Source organism: Lepeophtheirus salmonis, chromosome 3 (genome assembly GCF_016086655.4).
Source record: "Lepeophtheirus salmonis chromosome 3, UVic_Lsal_1.4, whole genome shotgun sequence".
In the NCBI taxonomy this organism is placed as follows: domain Eukaryota; kingdom Metazoa; phylum Arthropoda; class Copepoda; order Siphonostomatoida; family Caligidae; genus Lepeophtheirus; species Lepeophtheirus salmonis.
The window spans coordinates 26,941,670-26,960,523 of record NC_052133.2 but is presented as its reverse complement, the minus strand read 5'-3'; the positions used below and the strand labels follow the sequence as shown (position 1 = coordinate 26,960,523).

Here is an 18,854-nt window from a genome sequence, read left to right as displayed (position 1 = left end):
GGCTTCTTGAAAGCAGTCTTTAAGTGGTTGAAGAACATTGAAGGTTTCCTGCCTGCCCCTGGAGATCCTCCCCTACCTTCAACCGCATGGAGACATTGTAAATTGTCTTCCTTGAGGCCCCAGTCTGTTCCAAGATGGTCTTTTAGGACAATCCTGCATGGAGTAGTCCTGTGATCTTAATCCTCTTCTCGTACTGTGTGATCATTGTAGCTACTACGATAATGTTTTCCTTAGCAATTGACAGCTATTTATGTTTTATAGATGCGTAAACAATTAAGGTTTTTGAATATATGTACAACCCAATTTCTCATTTAATTATTTGTGTAAGCAATAAGCTTTTTAGAAAAAACCTTGGTTGAATTAAGATACCAATAAGTTTTAATTACAATTTCGAGCCTCGGTTTGATTTTAAAGGTTTATATTGCCCGATAAAATTAAGTATGTTCATAGTGACAATCAATTTACAACAAACCCAAATGGATACTAAGAATATTTTATAATAGAAATTGAAGATAAATATTTGTCGAAGAATACTAATGTCGTTCACAGTCAATTTTGAAAGAAATCTTTATAGCGTGCTTTTGTCTTGACAGGCCATACATATCCTATTTGCAATGTTATCAAAATTATCACTACATTAAAATACAATATAATTCGGATATTTATAGTTGAATAAATCATGATGATTGAAGGTGTGTGAAAATAGAAGTGTGAAATTACATTTAATATTTTTAGGTCTTCATAAATCTTTTAATAAAGTGCTTCAAGAAATGATTTGATATGTTTAATTGCTTTTACTTCTCTACTCTTTTTTAATTTACAGGCTCTTATATATATATATTTTTTATGACATTTTGTTCATAAAGCATTTCCTAGTTTAAAGCACCAGATATGTAAGTTTTGTAATTAGATATGTACATTTGTAAAAGATCGGTAAATTGTAGATAGATGAACAGATACCAATTACTATTGATGGTACGATTAAAAAAAAAAATCTTGATGCCGATTCCAGTGCAATTCTAGTAAAAATTCCCAATGCCAATAAACAATTCTTTAATATTTTAAATAATAGTAAAAAAATACAATTTTACTATCAGGGGCATCAAGAGGATTTTAATTTAGGAAAGTTTTTTTTCAGAATTTTTGATGGTGTATTTCAAATGGTTAAGTACCCATTTTCACCCCAGACCAATGATGTATGAAATGGGAAGGTTCAGCATTTATTTAAAAAAAATGGAAGTTGGCTGGTTTTCAAATCATGTTGATTACCAGCAATCAAATAATGAATCAAATAATTTGTTCAACTCATCATAATGAAATGAAGAATTATGGATTGGATTGCCACGTGGTTTGACCATCTAAATTAATTCTGTCTTAGTATTTGTGGAATATCTTGATCAACATAGTCCGTTTTCTCTAAGATGAATTGGGTAAGCAATAAATATCGTACTAAACTCACTAATGAGTACTTAGATCAAATAATTAGTATTGTCACTACCATTTTTGATGCTAACATTATAAAGATAGCTTTGAATTATAGGGAAAATTAAAAGTAATTCGTATAATAATATATTTAAATATTCAAACGTCATTCACTTTTATCATGTTTATATTAGTTACAGTTATCACGACCACCATTGAGGACTTGCTCACGATTAGTATGAGTAACCTCACCAAGAGGATGAATGGTTATAATTAACCATCAGAAAAGCTGTGAGGGCTGGTGAGAATACCAGACCTTGAGAACAAGGATCAAAGTGGTGGTTTATGGCCAATGATAGCCACTTTAAAAATAAATTCATTAGTTATGAAATAAATAAAGTTTAATTGTTCTATTTTTTGTGCTTTTTGTGAATCTTGAAGAAGTTGATGATTTTTTCAAAGTTTGGTCCAACACACGGTATATAAATTTAAAGGGGCTAATTATGTAGCAAAGATACGTAATGTGGATAGAAAATAATTTATGAAGAACTTTTTTTATATCATCAAACTGAATCATATCCTTCAATAATAATAACTACTTCTCTATTATTCAAAAAATGAAAAATGGCGTCGTTTTCATTGTATGTAATAATTCCATCTTTACTGCAATAAATATCTAAATAATTTGTCAAGCCATTCATTTTCTGATATAATGGTTACCATTATTATTATTTTTTTTTATAGAGAAGTGGAGGAAAAGATAAATTTGATACATGATCATAATTTGCAATCAAAGAGCTAGAGGTACATAATAGTGTTGGTGTTCGTTCAGTTAATTCCAAATCGGTCTGAGATCGTTATGACTTTTCGTGGATCTCACTAATTCAGTCATTTGAAGAAGTTTGGGTTTGGCTGGTGTCAAAAAAAAATTCGGTCTATACCGATTCGGCGACATTGTACGACTGTAAGTTTTTCACTCGGTCATATTTTATCTTTCCATCTCAAAATTGGGGACAGCGACACTGGACAGTTGAATTATCGGTGTAGGAGTATATTTCTATTATGCACCGAGTAAGGCGAAAAAAATCTTTACATTTTCAATCTGTAAACTTTATCAAATTGTATTTCAGCAACCAGTTGTAATAGGGTATGTCAATAAATATAAATAACGAATATGATGCCTTGGCTACCCTAATCATCGTTGTAGCTCCCTCATCAGCATTGATGACTTCCAGGCGGCCATGGAATGCCTTGAAACCTATTGCAAATGTAGTCTTGATGTTGTAGATATTTGGGTGACGGGACGTGCAGGAATTTGCCTCACCATGAACCTAAAAAGTAAAGTTCAATGGGTTGGCATCTGGTGAGTAGGGGGCCACATTTTCTTCGGCCAGATATGATAGTTGTCTTCCATTAACTTCTGGGTCTTTTTGGACGTATGTGTAGGCGCACCGTGTTATGTTAGAGATCCCCAACTTGCAATCTCCGTTGTTTTCTTACCAGTGTCCGAAAATGCATGGACCGAAATTCACTGGTCACATTCACATGGCTTTTTTAGGGCTTCTAAGACATTTCATTTTATCCTTTATACTTCACCGGAACCATTTTTTCTGCATTCAGAAATACCTTGATTAATGTTGCAAAAATGGAGTGTAAAGAAACATTTACCGCAGCCGGTATGTTTATACTAATTTTCTGTTTGAGTAGTGAATGTCTTTGATGATAAAGAAGTTCCTCTCCGAAATACCTATTAAGTTTATTCTGTAATGGTTTATGGCGGATACAAAATAGAATGGTAGTGCCTTTCTTAATGGGATATGATCTCCTCTGATCTTATCCCTTAGTCCATGATTCGACTCACTCGTAGCCACCACCCCTTGAATATTTCATTAGAGACCAACTCACAATCTCCTTCACATAATCAGAACTATCATCTACTTTCATGATCCTCAAAGTGTTAATTGTCCGAATATCTGGAAAAAAACAAATTCCTCTTTTCCTATTCAACTAATAAATTATTCCCTTTGCAAGTTATTTCCTTATTATTAAAAGTTTGTAGGGATTGAATTTCAGCTGTTTTTATGTCCAATTTTGACATAAAAAGAGGAAGGATAATGTGTTGTAAAATGTACCCAAGGGATTCTATAAATGGATTGATGGACGTAACTATTATTTCAAAGTGGTTAACATTCAAGAGTTCTGCAGATAGGGGGAGTTAGAGGGTCTGTCAATTAAGGAATGTTTGCTTTATAATAGATTTTTTTTCGTCATGTGTGAAAATTATGCAGCAGAACAAAAAAGATAAAATGTTATTTCTTTTTTCCAAAACCTGGAAATTTTTAGAAAAGAAATGTATTTTTGAAATTTATTTTCAAAAATTAAATATTAAAAATTAATTTTGTAAAATTATTTTCCAAAAAATTTAATAATTGAAATTTAACTTTTCAATTTTTTTTTTTTTTAGAAATAGCTGTGGATTTGTGAATGTTTTTTATAAAAATTTTTAATTCTTTGTAAATTGTGATGCATTTTTGAAATTTTTTCCAAAAAAAATAACTTTTTGTGAAAGGCTATGGATTTTTGAAAAAAAAAATCCCCAAAATTTAATATTTTATGATTTCCTATGGAGTTTCCAGTTATTTTTTCAAAACTATAATATTTGATTTTTTTTTTTTTTTCAATATATGTCCTAAATAATTACCTTTTTATAAATAGGAATATAATTTTGTTTTTTTTTCTAAGAAATTCTTTATTTGAAATTATTTTTCAACTAATAAAATATATGAAATTTTAATTTTTGAAATTTAATAAATAAATTTAATATTTTTTAAATACCTTTAAATATTTTTAATTTACAAATCTTTATTCGAAAAGAAAAATAAAAAAACAATGCCCACTCCAAAATATTATCTGCAGACGTCTTTGACATGGGTATAATAACTTCATATGAAATTCAATGTGTGGCACCAATCCTATGTGTATATGGCTCATAAAATCAAATATGTGGGAAATTGGTCCATATATTGAAAATGATAAATTGTAGGTCTACGGTCTGGACGGAAATAGTGTTTGAATTCGTATAGAAAAATCACTTCAGACCGAACCAAAAAACAAATTTGGTATTGAACAGAGTCTCAACTCTAATACATATATTTAATAGCGAAGGAGATAACTCAAAACTCTGGCTCTAATCAGAATGTTTTTAGCATAATTTATGCCCACATTTGAATTAATATATTGTGTACTTATTTTAAATACCATAAAGGAACAAAGGGGATTTAAATACGAGTCAGTGCATGTTTGATATTCACTTCATTAAATATTAATGATGATGATAATGGCTACATCCAACCAACTTGTAAAAGTAAAAGAAAGATTTAGTTAAATGAGTATTTACACAAGCGAAGGGGAGAGACAAATTAGAAAAAAAAATACAAATACATAATCTAATACTCTTACTAGAATATGTAATATTTGAATATGACATCTGAACGTGACCACCGAATTTTGGTCCACAAACTTTTGGACGCTAACAAAAAACAAACGGAGATTGCAAAGCAGTTGGGATCTTCAACATGAACCCAGACATGAACGTGGTGTTCCAGCAGGATGGTGCACCTACACAGACGTCCAAAAAGTCCCACAAATGGTTGGAGACAACTTGCCTTTCTGTCCAAAGAAAATGTGGCTTCCTAATCACCAAATTCCAAGACATTGTACTTCACTTTTTGGCTGTATGTTGAGTCCAAGGCCTGGACCGTCCGTCACCCAAATATCAACAACAATAAATCAGCACTAGGGAGCCAGGTATGAGGACTACATCTGCATTGGGTGCAAGGCCTTTCATGGCCGCCTGGAAGCCATCATTGAGGCTAAGGGGGCAAGGCCTACATCGATGATTAGGATACCAAAGATATCATAATGTGTATTTTTATTTTATTGACACACTCTTTTACAGCTTATTGCTGCTGAAATACTAGGTATTTGGCAATGAAATGAGACTTTCGGCTGTGGGTCCTTAGGTGTCGCCAGTTATATATTATAAACCTGTCCAAAAATCAAAATGCTTATTTAGACATGTGTGAACAATACTTTATTGATTGTATATTTTCATTCAACAACGCACTTTTTTCGCTCGTAAAAATGTCTAATTTTGTGGCAACAAACTATGATGTGCGCACATCATTGATTTCCTGTTACCAATTGAAGAAAAGCGCTTCTCAATCCCCTCAAATGCTGGTGGAAGCTTACAGTGAGCATGTTCTAAGCAGATCACAGTGCTTCGGGTGGTTTGAAAAATTGCAAAGTGGTGATTTTGACGTAAGAAATGAAAAGCGCGGCCGGCCATAGAAAAAGGCTGAAGATGCCAAATTGCAAGCATTGCTCGATGAAGATGATGGTTAAACGTAAGAACAGCTTGCAGAACAATCGGGTGTTGACCGTCAGACCGTTGTAAAACGTTTATACGCCAAAAACGCCCAAAATATGGAGCAAGGCAACACAAAGTAATTTTCCTTGATAACAACGCACAACTGCATCGCTTTATAGCCACATACCATCTTTTTGAATCATACAACTGAAATCTCCTTGCTCATGTGGCTCACCCATCAGACCTGATGCCTTCTGATTATCACCTGTTTGTATCAATGGACGACTCACTCAATCATGTACACTTTGATTCTCACGCTGAAGCCAAAAAATGGAATGATGGCTGGTTTGCAGGCAAAGACGAACAATTTTTTTGGAAGGGCATACAAAAATTGCTTCAAAGATGGGGAAAATGTGTGGCTAACGAAGGCGCATACTTTGAAAATTAAATTTGTAAACATTTTTTCTCAATAAACGTTCCATTTTCTTAAAGATTTAATAGCGTTTGTCATACAAACATAGAAAAAAAAATGGTGTCCCTTACTAATGAACAAATGATTGACCCAATTACCCGTTAGTAGATTTTTGTATATGTTCATCTATGCTACAATTTAATCCTCTTGGATATGTTTAATTAAGAAAGAATTGGTTCCCCTTCCGCATTGTTTCTTCTCGTATCATATTTATATAATATTTTTATTTATTTGAAATAAATAATATATAAATAAGAATTCAAACAAATCTACGGCAATTCTTTTCATTACTACCATGATACATAGATATATCTTGTACCTATATATATTTGCAAACCCGTTTCTTATGTACCAATATAATATATATTTTGTTCTTTTTTTTCTATGAATAAATAATATATTATGTATAATGTCTTTAAATGGTGGATTGTTAATCCTACTGGGAGAACTTTTACGTTCATCATGACATCCAACTTTCAAAGGATCTCCTTTATCATTTATTTATTGTCTTCAAAACAATTTGAGGTTGAAACGATGTAGACACAAAAACTCATGTAACACTGGGAGACTCAAATAAGCCTCACGATGCACAAACCTACGTGGTTCACGCTACGATACATCACGATAATATATCTTCAGAGATGGAATATAAACATTGCACAATCCCTGGTTGCCTACAAAGCTAAGAATATTTATAAAGTGTTTTCATTGAATTGCATCATAATTGAAGGAAACGCCATTTTTTGATGTTTTTACTACATAAAATGAATAAATTTCTTATAAGTCTTATTTAAACTCCGTCAAATGGCGTTAAGAATACCAAAAAACAACTCAATTATTTCTTGATGTGGATGGTAAACAGTAATTAAAAAAGTAGAATAATTAGTGGAAAACATCTTATTTTTTCGATAGTAATAGTTAATTTTGATCATCAATATGGAAATAAACATGAAGAACGATGTCATAACAAATTAGTAATTTTGTGTCAGTTCTTAGTTATTTGGTCCAGTCCAGTTTTAGAACAGGTTGTATTGACTTTCAGTAATAGAACTGACAATAAAAACAAGAATAATTAAGTTGAACGGAAATATAAGGACTTCATTTTATGACAAAATTTACAGTACAGAACTGGACGGGACTGTAATCTTTAATTCTACTTCAGAGAATGAATAATATATCGGAAATGGTGCCATGTTAAAGGTATATTTATAAATATAGTTATTAAGCAAATAGACAAGTTTAAATAAACAAAAATTTCATCTAATTAATTTAAAAATACGAGAAAACAAATTCTGTTACATAGTTTTTCGACACCATAAAAACAGCAAAAATATTAGGTTGTCTGGGATACAATATAGAATATATATTTTTGGTAGATGGTAAAAATATTGGTTCTTATGTTGGTCGGTCCAAATAGACAGCAATAATTCACCATTTTAGATCATTAAAAAGAAACAAAAATTTAAAAATTCTTATACAATAAGGTTGTTTATACTTCTAAGATGGCAATTTGCAGAAATATTGATAATGGGCAGAGGCTTAACAATGTATATATATACTCAACAAAACCTCTCTTTATATGTATGTAATGGTTGCAGGAATAATGTCCTTCATAATATTGTTATAAAAAGTTACCCCAAGGGAAATTGTCATCTGCGTCAAATTGACAGCAGTTATAAAATATATATTCAGGGATTCATTTACCAATCTGTCTCATCCATAGAAGGGAGTTACCCATCTAAAGATCTAAATATAGTTTTTTCCATCTGCTGAAAAGTCGTTTCGCATAAATTGCATCCCTTCAAGCTGTTATTGTAAAAAAAGTATTGGGCAAGGAGTAGAGGTCATTTATGGTTCCTAAAGCGGCGGTTGTGTTCTGCAGTTTTCCTCTAGGTCTCAAGCTTATACAACACAGTCTGTTGACCTGGAGATTTGGCGGTTCTATAGTGGATTTTTTGAAGTGACAATTGGTAGTTTCTTAACCCTGTATATTGTGCTTACAGTTATCCTACACAAATCCCGCGTGTCTGTAGTGCAATTTACGAAAGTTACATGGTTATTTTATTGTTTCCCATCAGCAGATGATAAAACTGTTGTAGGATCCTCCCATGCTTCAGACCCATCTGTAGATGAGTCACTTTAAAAGTAGTATAAAAGCAGACAATTTGTCTGTGTGTAATTATCTGATCTTAATATACCAGAGAGTAATTTTTGCGTATGCAATTATCCTTGGACGCCTTTTTATACATCCTCTCATGAAATATCCAACTTTCTGTGGAACAAACAGTTGTATAACGACTTACAAAAAGAATGATTTATATCAAAACTAAATATATTTTTTGTAAAAAATAAAATCTTAAATTATCTTTAATGGGGGAGTTTATATTGTGGCAGTTTTAGATTATATCACTAGAGATGGTTTTTTATGTAAGAGTGCAAATGGAAAGGCTGGAGGGACATGCATGGGATCCCTGAATTAAGACATTTGTTAATATCAGCTGCTTGTTTTATGATGCGGAAGAAAATCAATTACTGCTATATAGAAAAGAAACTTCAATTATAAAAATAATATTTTAATTCGTCTATATTTATTTTATTTTATATTTTTAAATCAACTTACACTCTGTTTTTTTAGAGGGAGATGTTAACATACACAATTATTTAATAATGAAAAAAAAAAAAATAGCAAAGGCTCTAACCATTTTTTCATTTTATAATAGCTACATCTAGTTTTTCTTAACATTCTTCCCAGCTATATATATTGCTCTCTTCCACATCAGACACAGATCCCACCACGTGTCGTCTTTTTATAAATCAAAATAGGCCCCTTCCATTATAATATATCATGATGTAATGTTCCTTTTCTGTTTTAATGTCGTGTGTTTATCCCTGTATCGTATCATTCATATGTAACCTCACTTGTCATTTCTTTGGCTCCTAATATATATTCTTATTCCATGAATGGACAAGCCATCCGGTTTTTTATTTAACATATTGTGTAGTGGAAATGTGCGGTTTTGTATAGTACTATAAAAGGGATAATGGACGAAGGATGTTGCATGTCTGTCTTATCGTGCTTAAATGGCTGATAAAAACATTAATGTCTATTTTATAGTGGCTGCTAACGTGGTCAAAACTCATTACCCCTTGTAATCAGGTAAAACACTTAGTAGATAAATGAAAAGAACTATTTGCTACAATTAAAGGGGGTCTGAAAAGTTTCTGATCTCAATATGAAGATGGCAGGACTCGTAAATAAAAGCTAGTCAGATCTATCTAACATCTGTTAACAGTTATTCACCAAAGTTATGGCCATTTTGGACGTGCAGTTGTTATATAACAATAAATTCAAATTGGAATACAGAAGAACAGAAAGGGTATCGTGTACAATTATTTTTTCAGAGACAAAAGCCGACTAAAATTTGGACTTTAGGACTCTATTTTTTACTCTGCACTAATGCTATTTTTATTATTGAAGGTTCTCTTCTAAATAGCAGTCTTACAAAAAACTATCTCTAGTGATATAATCTACAACTGGATTCAAGGAGTGCACAAATGGAAATTTGTCGTTTTTCTCGACTAAAACTAGAGAATTCAGGTTTTTTGTGTGTTACAATGTTTGATTATGCTTTGATACATCAGAAAATGAATTAATTTTAATCACTCAACCTTAATTAATTTATGAATTTGTAAGGGATCAGATTTTAAGGGACTCTCGGTATTAGGAAAAAAAGTAATTTTTCCACTTATAGAGTATTTCATTCCTTAAAATACTTATTAGAAGTTTATGCATGAACAGTTGAACTAATAAAAAGAATTCAATAAAAAACACATAAAATAAAGATTCTAAAATGTAAAAATAAATTAACAGGGCTTATGTACATTTTATTTTAATTACAACACAATAGAAATAATGGTGGCAATAAATCCCAGAAATTATTGAAGATGGAATAGTGATAAAAAGTACATCTAATTAAAAAAATATTTCTATTTCCTTCATAGTAAACTATGCCAAAAAGCACATGTATGTGCAAATAAGGAAATTTTACATAATAATTGCAATAGGGCCAATACATAGTTATAACTTCAAAACTCAAGAATTTCATATATATGCGCCTTTTATGCAAAGTTATGCAAATAGAAATATGCCTTCGTAGGTACAAATCTATTAGTGATGGGAATTGGTATAAAAATCTTAAACCGGTTTGAGAACCTTATGATTTTTAGTAGGAACCGAATTACTTCTAAAATTCGGTCCAGATTCCGTCGTTAACTATATTGGTTCCTGGTACTTTTGTCTGAGAACATTTTAGCTTAAACCATTTTGTCTGAGGACATATTTCACCTAAAAACAATTTGACTCAAAGATATAACCCCTTAAAATATAAATTAATGAAGTTTATAAGTCGTTATTGCTTATTTTTGGTCGAAATTGATGTTCTCTTGAATTTTTGAATTAAAATTTGTAATGGGTATTACTTTTAAACATATTAAATAGGTGTTTTTGTTGGAAAATTGATGGAATCAGGATATTTCCTCGTATTAGGCTTGTTTGTCAATCCATGAGTCTTTTAAAACATGAATAATCCATCATGTCTTATAACAATTAATAACGGAGTAGTTAGTATTTACACTTCTTCTGTTAGAAGCGTTGTCATGTTTTTTATCTTTATTTTTCTTATTATAATAATTTTATTTAATATTTTGTCTCGGGTTCAAAGTTCGAACTCATTACTTAATGAAATTTTGATAGTATGAATGAATTGAAATTTTGGGCATTTTCCAATCATTGTTTATTTATATTTGAGGGGAAATGTCCTTGAGGCAAAATCTCCTAAGGCAAAATCTCCTTAGTTTAGTACAAAAGTATATCATGCCAACTATAATACATCATGCCTCCCCCCACCTCAAAGAAAACAGAAAAAGACTAATTGGTCTAAACCGACAATAACTTGGAGTCTCAACAGTAGTATATATATATATTGTGTTTGTAACTTGTCATTTAAGTACTCAAAGATTGTTCCACTTCGTAACTATTAGGTCTTTGTCAATTAAACTTGATTGACAATAACTAACTTAAATTCATCTGTGAGCTTTTATTGTGCAATATATCAGAGCACAATCAAGGCAATCTCATGTTTCCTCAAAGTATTATCTCTCCTTTTAAGGAAAAATATAGGATAATATACAACGCAGATTCTAGATGTACTACATAACAATATGATAGCCGCAACAATATTATACAATTAAACTCAACGGAACCTTACCTCCATCAAAGATTCCATTTTAAGATTTGCAGAAATTTCTTCCTTCCTGTCAATTATCTCTTCTTTAATTGGATTTGAATGGATTCTCAAACCAAAGTCCTCACTCAATGGGAATGATTGATCTATAATATTCAAATGAGGCATATATATACGTATATTTGCATAAAAAAATATATTGTAATTTGATCACTAATTATCAGTAATACAATTAACCTACCTCCTAGATGTGGCTCCTTTTCAAACGTGTATTCTTTGTCCTATATCCAAATTTATAGAGTAATATTATTTTCAATATATTTACGACTTATTCTTGCTAAATTACCTGTTCTTTTGCTTTATTTTTTTTCTGCTCAATGGACGGAGGTTTAGAAAAAGGATCTCTCTCCTTCAAATTTGAAAGTTGAGTATCTCCGTTTTCTTCTCCTTTGTCCAAGGGTCCTTTTGTACTTGCTCCAGATATTGGTACACTAGTTAAATGGTAAGGAGAATTATAGATTAGAGGTTGAGTGAGATATGTAAAAATACAACTACCGATCACATTTATATATCTACTAAAAAAATTAAATGGAAATTTAACATGAATAAATAATTGAGTGCGTGCACTACATAATTGAAAAGGTAATAGACTAATTTAGTTACATCTAACATGCAGTTTAAATGAGGATTTATGAAGTAATAAAGGTTTAATTAATGTATTAATAGAGGTAAATACAGAATCAGCTGTCAATCTAATAAAGGTATATATGGATATAATATACAAATGCAGGATACAGATAAACTATTTATTCAAACTGCATCCGTATTTAAAGTAAACAATAACCAACTCATCATTATTCTATACGATAATTTGTGGTCTGTACATATATAAAATGTGACCATTATTTTATTATTAATGATCATTATTAGGGGTTAAAAATTGTCAATGTATTATGACATTTTTTATTTTTGAGATACTATTTTAAGTAAGGATTTTTTCCCAAGATGAGCAATTCAGCTACTATGAAACCATAAATGGTTATTAATCATGGTTTGTTAAATGATATATCGATTGGTTTTCATTATTTTTAATTGTTGACAGTTTCTGGCCTTTGGTGATGTAATACATATAATATTGTATATGCATATTAATCAAAGAAGATTCCTAGGTATGATGGAGTAAATGTAATACTATAATGTTCACTTTACTTAATCAGGACAACTCCATCTGACCAATTAAAGTAACCTAAAAAAAAAATAATGACAAATGCTAAGAAAAAAAATCATTGTCAAAAAAACGGACCAGCTAAAAAATACAATCGATGTACATCACTACTTACAGTTAGTGACGAAAATTGATTGTATTCCTTAGCTTGCCCGTTTTTGTTTTTTTTTAAGTTGGCGAACTAAATAGTGAATTTTATTTTTCTAAACTGTTATTTAATTCGTGCGGAGTGAACTTCCGTTTCTACTACATACAACATATCATTGATATATTAGAAGCATAATTAAACATTTACGCCTGCTCATAAAAGATGGAGATTACCCTTGGGGATATGTTGTGGGTTTTAATTGTAAGTCCTTGTTGGACTCAGAGTAGAATTGAGGATATACATAGGAGCAATTCTTCCCTATGTTCTTGCTAATATATTTATGTCCCTTCTCTCTCATCACAACTGCTTGAAGCCAATCAAATAATCATTGCAGCTATGCTGTTCTCTTTTTAAACATTCTTCAAATTGTTAAGCTGACCATCTTGATTCTTGCTTTATTTTTCTAAATATGCATTACTGCATATCTATATATAGCTGAGATATCTTTTTCTAATCATGCAAGTAAATATACATACATTCCGACAATATAATGAAACTCTAATTAAAGACTTCCTCTCGGACAGCGTTTCAAAAGGTCAAAAATAAAGAGTCATGAAATGCATTTTGAGTAAAATATCTTGTTAATAATTTAAGTCTTTTTAAGATCTTTTAAATATTTGCATAGGGTCATAAGAAAAATTTTATAATTTAAAAAATAAAAGATATACCTAATATATTTGTAAAAATATGTATAAAGCAGAATGTCTTTTGTATATATTCTATGGCACCAATGTCCAGATGTGTATAGAATATAACTATAACGTGTATATTGTGTTAAGTGACACAAGGAACTCAACATATATGTACGAAGTTTTAAGATCAAATCGGCGTATTTAAAAAAAAAATCTTTAATTCGTTAGTGAGGGCACATTTTTTGACAGATTTACTTGAAAACTGGCTTGAATTGTACATATGAATGTTGAAAAAGAGATCATTGATGTATCTACCTCCATAATTAATCAAGGCCAAGATATGGGAACGAAAGGAGGAGACGGCGGTGTCGAGGTAGTTCCTTGGTGTGTTGGTCATTGTCTCTATGATGAAGAAAACCAGGGTGTCCTTGACGGCATGAGATATTCGATTTATTTTATTGTTTTAGATTCAACGTAGTATCAGACAAAATAACCTATCGGATCAAGATCCGAACTGCTGGAGGAGGGGGGTGGTGTCATACTTTCTACTCACAGCCACAGCAACGTTATGTATGAGACATAAAAACGTGCCAAAGTCTTGTTACAGGATCCAAGGACAATCTTTAGCAGATTGTTGGACCTCCAAATTCGAAATTTCCCTGTTGTTACGCACAAAAATTATCGTCTCGGCGCTACGTCGTTCCTCCTCGTTCAATAAATTTTCTTTATATCTGGAAAAGCTGTTGCTATATTGCTCAAAACATCACTAAATTTTGTTGATACAATAACGTTTTCGCAGCAAAAAAAAGAGAGACAGCTGTATAATAACAAAATCTCAGTGAACACCAGGCCCGATTTGATACGCCCTTTAACGCCTTTCAGTGTTAAAGTATGAATTTATTTAACTCACTTAATAAATGTCTTTCACCATGTTAAATAAAATTTTCTCATTCGTTTTAAAGTCAATTAAAGATCCCATGCCATTAGTGACAGACACCCATTGGGAGTCAAGCCCTGCAGGTTGCGAACCACTCTTCAAAAGGTTACCAAAAGATGCTTTAACTTAAAATTATATTTTCTTCTATGTTATAATAAGCATGATGAAATATATACGAACTATATATTATATACTTGGTAGTTATATGTTAATTTCAAAATGAGGAAATATTAAGTTTCAAAGAATTAAATACATTAATTTAATTTCTTTTTGTTTCTGCTAAAATGTGTTTAATGTTTCGAGGAAATTATATTTTAGCAATTATCCTTTAATTATATTGCTCATAAAATGATTTTTCCACTCCTCGTTCATATAATTATATTATTAAATCTACCCATTCTATACGAATCCTCCTTCAAACTACAAAAAAGATCATAAAAATGATTTATCTCATATAATTTTTGAAGGGACTAAAATAAAAATGAATATTTAATCGCCTTAGAATCTGTTTGCATAGATGCGCAATATACATAGATAGGCATATCAGTAAAACATATGCACTTTAAGTTAAGAAAGAATGATACGTTGTGCAAAAGGCCGGTTTTGTCGTGAGAGGTGATGAGACAAAGATAAATGGTGAGGGCCCTTTCTTTTTTCCCCTTTTTTAAAATTGATCTAAAAAAAATATTATTTTTAGAAAATAAAATTCGGGGCCATTTATATCTTTTATATATGCCCTTTTTTTAGACTTAGTAAATTAACAAAAGTCTCCTTGGGTATTCATATTGTATCGAATATTTCATTTATTTTTGGATTGAACTTTTCTTAGAAAAACTTTAGGCCTTTAATTAAGTTATTTATTCTATTTTCTTAAAAATTATATCAAGCGCTGGACTCCCAGTCAATACCAGGACTTGATACCTCTGCCTCAAATCGGGTTCTAGGAAACCTTGGGGAAAAAATTATCTGTTTGTTTTTCTGTATCTGTTTATGAGTTTGTGTGTGTATTTTATGAGTGCCCACACTGTTGGGCCTAGGAGGCTGAAACTTTGGATGGGTGCTTCTTTTGAACATAGTAAGATAACACAAAAATTTTATTTTGGAGCTCAAAAAAACTACAGAAGGAGTTGAGTTTTAATTCAAAAATTGATTGGTGTCTCAAAAAACAGTTATATGAATAAGGACGTTTTCTAAATTTATGCAAAATCAAAAAAGTTATTGGAAAAAAAAAGAATTCGGTTAATCTGACTGTTTCATTTTTTTTTCAAGTGAAAAAAAAATGGATTTCATATGGAATATTTGAATTTGTAGATAAAATAATGTTTATAGAATGTTGTTTGGATATTCGTTTACATATACATTTGACACAAAAATAAATGTTTAAGTGAAATATCTGTCATTTTCTGATTAATTTTTCATTTTTTTTTTTTTTAATGATCGAACGTCAATTTTCAAGAAAAAATGCTTGAAAATGATGTATTTTTGGCATACAATATTATACTTTATTATTACAATATCGTATTTTCAATATTCAGAATCAAGGGTTTCTGTTTTGATAATCATAATTCTCCATAACTTTTTTGGTCTTGCAAGCTCAAAAAATCTTGATAGGTTTGTGTTCCTTTTACAATGCCCATAAATTATATTATATATCATTTTTTGCAAGATATGTGCAAAAAAAATAGAAACTGTCTTTGCAAATTGTTAATTCTTGGATAAAAATAAAAAATGTACTTCTCATGGAGACAAATTTGTTCTTGAATATATGCTATTATGTTATTTAAAGCTTATTTCACAGTTTTTTTTTTAAATTCATAATAATACATTTCTAGTAATATACAAGTGCTATACATTAAAGCCTCTAAGATTATCATTACACTTGTTCCAGCAACTTCTGGGTAACCTTTTGCTAGTAATAAATATATTTGACAATGATTCATAGTGCCACTTTTTATAAGAGTGATACCCATTCATATACCTCCAATTTTAAAAGATCATTAACTAATAGTAGATTTGTTTCAGGTCTTTTTCTTCTTTTACTAGCGGAAGTATCTGGAATTGCCAAGAGTAATCAGCGTCGACTAAAAGACAAATGTTGCTGTAATACTATAGAAGATAATTTCCCAAGAAATAATCCTAAGTATAAAATAATCACTTGTACATATGCTCATTAAAGACGGAGAGTAACACTAAGGGTTGGCTCCGCGGAATTTGCAAGTGGATTTGAGTGATTTGTAATATAAAAAAAGAGGACAAAGAGAAGGCGGGATAAATACAGATGGTATTACTTAATTAAGACCCTCGTTAATATCAGCTGCCTTTTATATGATGTTGAATGAGTTACGGCTATGAAGAGGAGAACCTTCAACAGTTCAAATCGCATTATTGTAGGAAATTATTAAAATTGTGTGCATATTAATATATATTTAATTTATTGTGTATTTCTAACTAAATTTTTTAATTATCTGTTAAAACGTCATGACAGATTAGCTGTTTTCCTTTCAAACGTTCTTCCAATTGTCAAGAGTACACCCATCATGTTTGTTTTATTTTATCTTAAAGATACCCAATGCAAAATTAATAAGGTTTTCTTTATATTTAGTTTGTTTATGTTAAAATTCTAAACTAAAACGAACCACTATTTATAAAAGGTAAATTTCTATTGTAAAACCTTCTTAAATACAACTTTTTTTGGTTGTTTTCTGTCCAATTGGTGTAAATATAATCAAACTTGCCCCCTCTTCTGACTGGCTTGAAAATGCAGCATATAATTAATCATGTGAAAATACTGATTTTGGTAATTATAAAGTAATTTTTGCAAATGTTTGACCTTGGGATTTACTTATTCTCATTGCCACTGCTAACTTGACATGTTCCTTCTTCAGCCAAAATCAGGATACTAAGACTAACTCGCAAATCCTCTTCTTGTTCATTTACTTAATTCCCCTTTTTCATTCCTATTTAGTATACGTTCTCCTTTTTCTGTTAGTGCAATAATTCGATTAGGGATCTACAATCCTACCTTAAAAAAACTTTGAGACACGGGAAATCGAACTGGTGTTTGAAAAAAAATCAACTTATTATTGAAAAAATAGAATTTCCTTCAAGAGCCCAGGAATCTAGTGTCATCAGAATACAATCTAGTTTTTTTACGTAAATCCGAATTCTAAACAACTTTTATTTTTGTCTAATGTCGGTTTCTGTCTCAGTTTTTCAAATAAATACGTTTTATGCATAATTTCAACACCTGATTAAAATATTTTTTGAAAGAGTCACTCAATTAATTATTATTCTTGGAACTTTAAACTCCAAAAATATACTTGAATATGCGCCTCAATATCCATCATTTTCCTTATTCTTATAACAGGCTTAATATTTTTGATTTACGACTTTTACTGCTAGAATATTTTTTTTTTCACAAATGCATTTCATGTGAGTGTTTTAAATTAGGGACCATTAAATCGTATATGAAATATAATTTAATAGTGTTATTATTTTTTGATACGTTTCTATATATATTTTGAATACATACATATTTGCACAAAAGAAAAACCTATTTATTTCTTCTTTGAGAGAGTTTTTCTTCATTTCCCAAGTAGTCGAAACATCATTATGACTTATCAGTTTTTATCAGAACTTTGAGGGGAAAAAATGTGGATTTTCAATCATCATTAACGAATAATATCCCACTTTTGCAAACGTCAATTAAAAAAGTAAAAACGATTTATTTAAACGTGTATATCTTTTGAGTCGTACTTATAGTGAATTTTGCAAGATACCTAGGTTGCAAAACAAAGTAGTTATTCATACAAAAATATAATTGATGAGATTAGAAATAATTTAATATGTAAAAACATCATTAATTTTCTGGGCTTACTTCTTTAATAATGACCATCAATAAAGGATTTCCTTAGAAATAACATATACTGAATAATGAAATTACGAAACTAATCAATGCCAGAGAGTTCTTAAGCGGTGGGCTAGAGGAGCAGTAACCCTCCCTCTCCCCCACCCCCCCACGTCAATTAAGGAATGTTTGCTTTTAATAGAAAATTTAAAAATTGAAATTTTTTCAAAAAATTAAGTATATGGGTTATTTGTACAAAATATTTCATTTTCTTTGAAGAGCTATGGATTTTTGAAATTTTTTTCAAAAAATTTAAAATTACAATTTTTTTTTCAAATATCTAATATTGAAAACTTTTTTCTAAAGAATTTAATTGTTCGGGAATAGCTGTGTATTTTTCGAATTTTTTTTCAAAAAATGTTAATTTCTTTGAATAAATTGGAATTGTTTTCCAAAAAATTTTAATTTTTTGAAAATAACTTTGAATTTTTAAATTTGTGTAGAATAGTTGTTGATTTTTGAAGTAATTCCCGAAAAAAAATTAATTTTTTGAGAATAG

The 18,854-nt window shown here is 30.4% G+C and overlaps 1 protein-coding gene across 1 annotated transcript in view; it reads right to left on the bottom strand.

The window, feature by feature from the left end:
* The window catches only part of LOC121114539 (uncharacterized), a 316,164-nt gene that overhangs the window by 253,853 nt on the left and 43,457 nt on the right, over positions 1-18,854 (bottom strand). The window contains exons 5-7 of the mRNA XM_071887240.1: positions 11,853-11,997; positions 11,748-11,787; positions 11,531-11,652 (exon numbers count right to left, since the gene is read on the bottom strand). Coding sequence (XP_071743341.1) covers positions 11,531-11,548 — 18 coding nt within the window. The 5' untranslated portion in view covers positions 11,549-11,652; positions 11,748-11,787; positions 11,853-11,997. The remainder of the gene's footprint in view (positions 1-11,530; positions 11,653-11,747; positions 11,788-11,852; positions 11,998-18,854) is intronic.